This window comes from Trypanosoma theileri (assembly GCF_002087225.1).
Source record: "Trypanosoma theileri isolate Edinburgh chromosome Unknown TM35_Tth_22_V1, whole genome shotgun sequence".
In the NCBI taxonomy this organism is placed as follows: domain Eukaryota; phylum Euglenozoa; class Kinetoplastea; order Trypanosomatida; family Trypanosomatidae; genus Trypanosoma; species Trypanosoma theileri.
Window position 1 is genome coordinate 296543 of NW_021639864.1, and position 1563 is coordinate 298105.

At 46.6% G+C, this 1563-nt stretch overlaps 1 protein-coding gene across 1 annotated transcript; it reads left to right on the forward strand.

The window, feature by feature from the left end:
- Positions 1–29: 29 nt before the first annotated feature.
- Positions 30–1463, forward strand: TM35_000222260 (dihydrolipoyl dehydrogenase; the record flags this gene model as incomplete). The annotated part of the gene is made up of 1 exon (XM_029027273.1): positions 30–1463. One exon carries the CDS (start codon positions 30–32, stop codon positions 1461–1463), a length of 1434 nt encoding a protein of 477 aa, XP_028881493.1.
- Between the last annotated feature and the right edge of the window lie 100 nt (positions 1464–1563).

A 1563-nucleotide genomic window follows, 5' to 3' on the forward strand; every position in this document is an offset into this window, starting at 1 on the left:
ATATATATATATATATATATATATATATAATGTTCCGTCGTTGCAGTGTTAAACTTAACCCTTACGACCTCGTTGTTGTTGGTGGTGGCCCTGGCGGTTATGTGGCAGCCATTAAAGCAGCACAGCTTGGCCTTAAAACAGCTTGCATTGAGAAGCGTGGAGCACTTGGTGGTACCTGTTTGAATGTTGGCTGTATTCCTTCCAAGGCACTTTTGCATGCAACACACCTTTACCATGATGCTCACGCCAACTTTGCGCGCTATGGTCTTTTGGGTGGTGAGGGTATCACCATGGACACCTTGAAGATGCAGGAGCAGAAGGAGAGAGCGGTAAAAGGTCTTACAGGAGGTGTGGAATATCTCTTCAAGAAGAACAAGGTAACATATTACAAGGGTGAGGGTAGTTTCGAATCACCCAATGTTATCAAGATGGCTGGACTTGATGGTAAGGAGGAGAAGATTGAGACAAAGAATACAATTATTGCTACAGGCAGTGAACCAACACAGTTACCATTCCTTCCCTTTGATGAGAAGGTAGTACTCTCTTCTACTGGTGCTCTCGCCTTGCAGAAGGTCCCTAAGAAAATGGTTGTCATTGGTGGTGGTGTTATTGGTCTCGAACTCGGAAGTGTTTGGGCCCGACTTGGTTCAGAAGTGACGGTGGTTGAGTTCGCCCCACGTTGTGCTCCGACGCTTGATGAGGATGTAACAAAATCCCTTGTTGGGGCCCTTACGAAGAATGAGAAGATGAAGTTTATGACCAGCACGAAGGTGGTGAGTGGAACAAACAATGGGGATAGTGTAACACTCGAAGTGGAAGGAAAAGACGGCAAGCGACAGACGCTTACATGTGATGCGCTGCTCGTATCGGTTGGCCGTCGTCCATACACGGCTGGACTCGGTCTTGACAAGGTTGGTGTCGCTACAAATGAACGCGGCTTTGTGAAGATTGGCAGTCACTTTGAGACGAATGTGCCTGGAGTGTTTGCCATTGGTGATGTTGTGGATAAGGGACCCATGCTTGCCCACAAGGCGGAGGATGAGGGTGTGGCGTGTGCAGAGATGCTCGCTGGCAAACCCGGGCATGTGAACTATGATGTCATTCCTGGTGTGATCTACACAATGCCGGAGGTGGCCAATGTGGGAAAGACAGAACAGGAACTTAAACAGGCAGGAGTCTCTTATAAAGTCGGCAAATTCCCATTTAATGCCAACAGCCGTGCAAAGGCAGTGGCCACAGAGGACGGTTTTGTAAAGGTGCTTGTGGATAGCAAGACGGATCGTATTCTCGGTGTGCACATTGTCTGTTCTGCTGCCGGTGAACTTATTGCAGAGGCGTGTCTTGCAATGGAGTACGGTGCCAGCAGTGAAGATGTTGGCCGCACCTGCCACGCCCATCCAACAATGTCAGAGGCGGTGAAGGAGGCTTGCATGGCATGTTTTGCAAAGAGCATCAATTGTTAATGATTTACTGTGCGTGGTCTATTTTTCGATTGTTTTTTTTTTTTTTCTTTCTTTCATGGATATATATATATATATATATATTTATATATATTTATTGTAG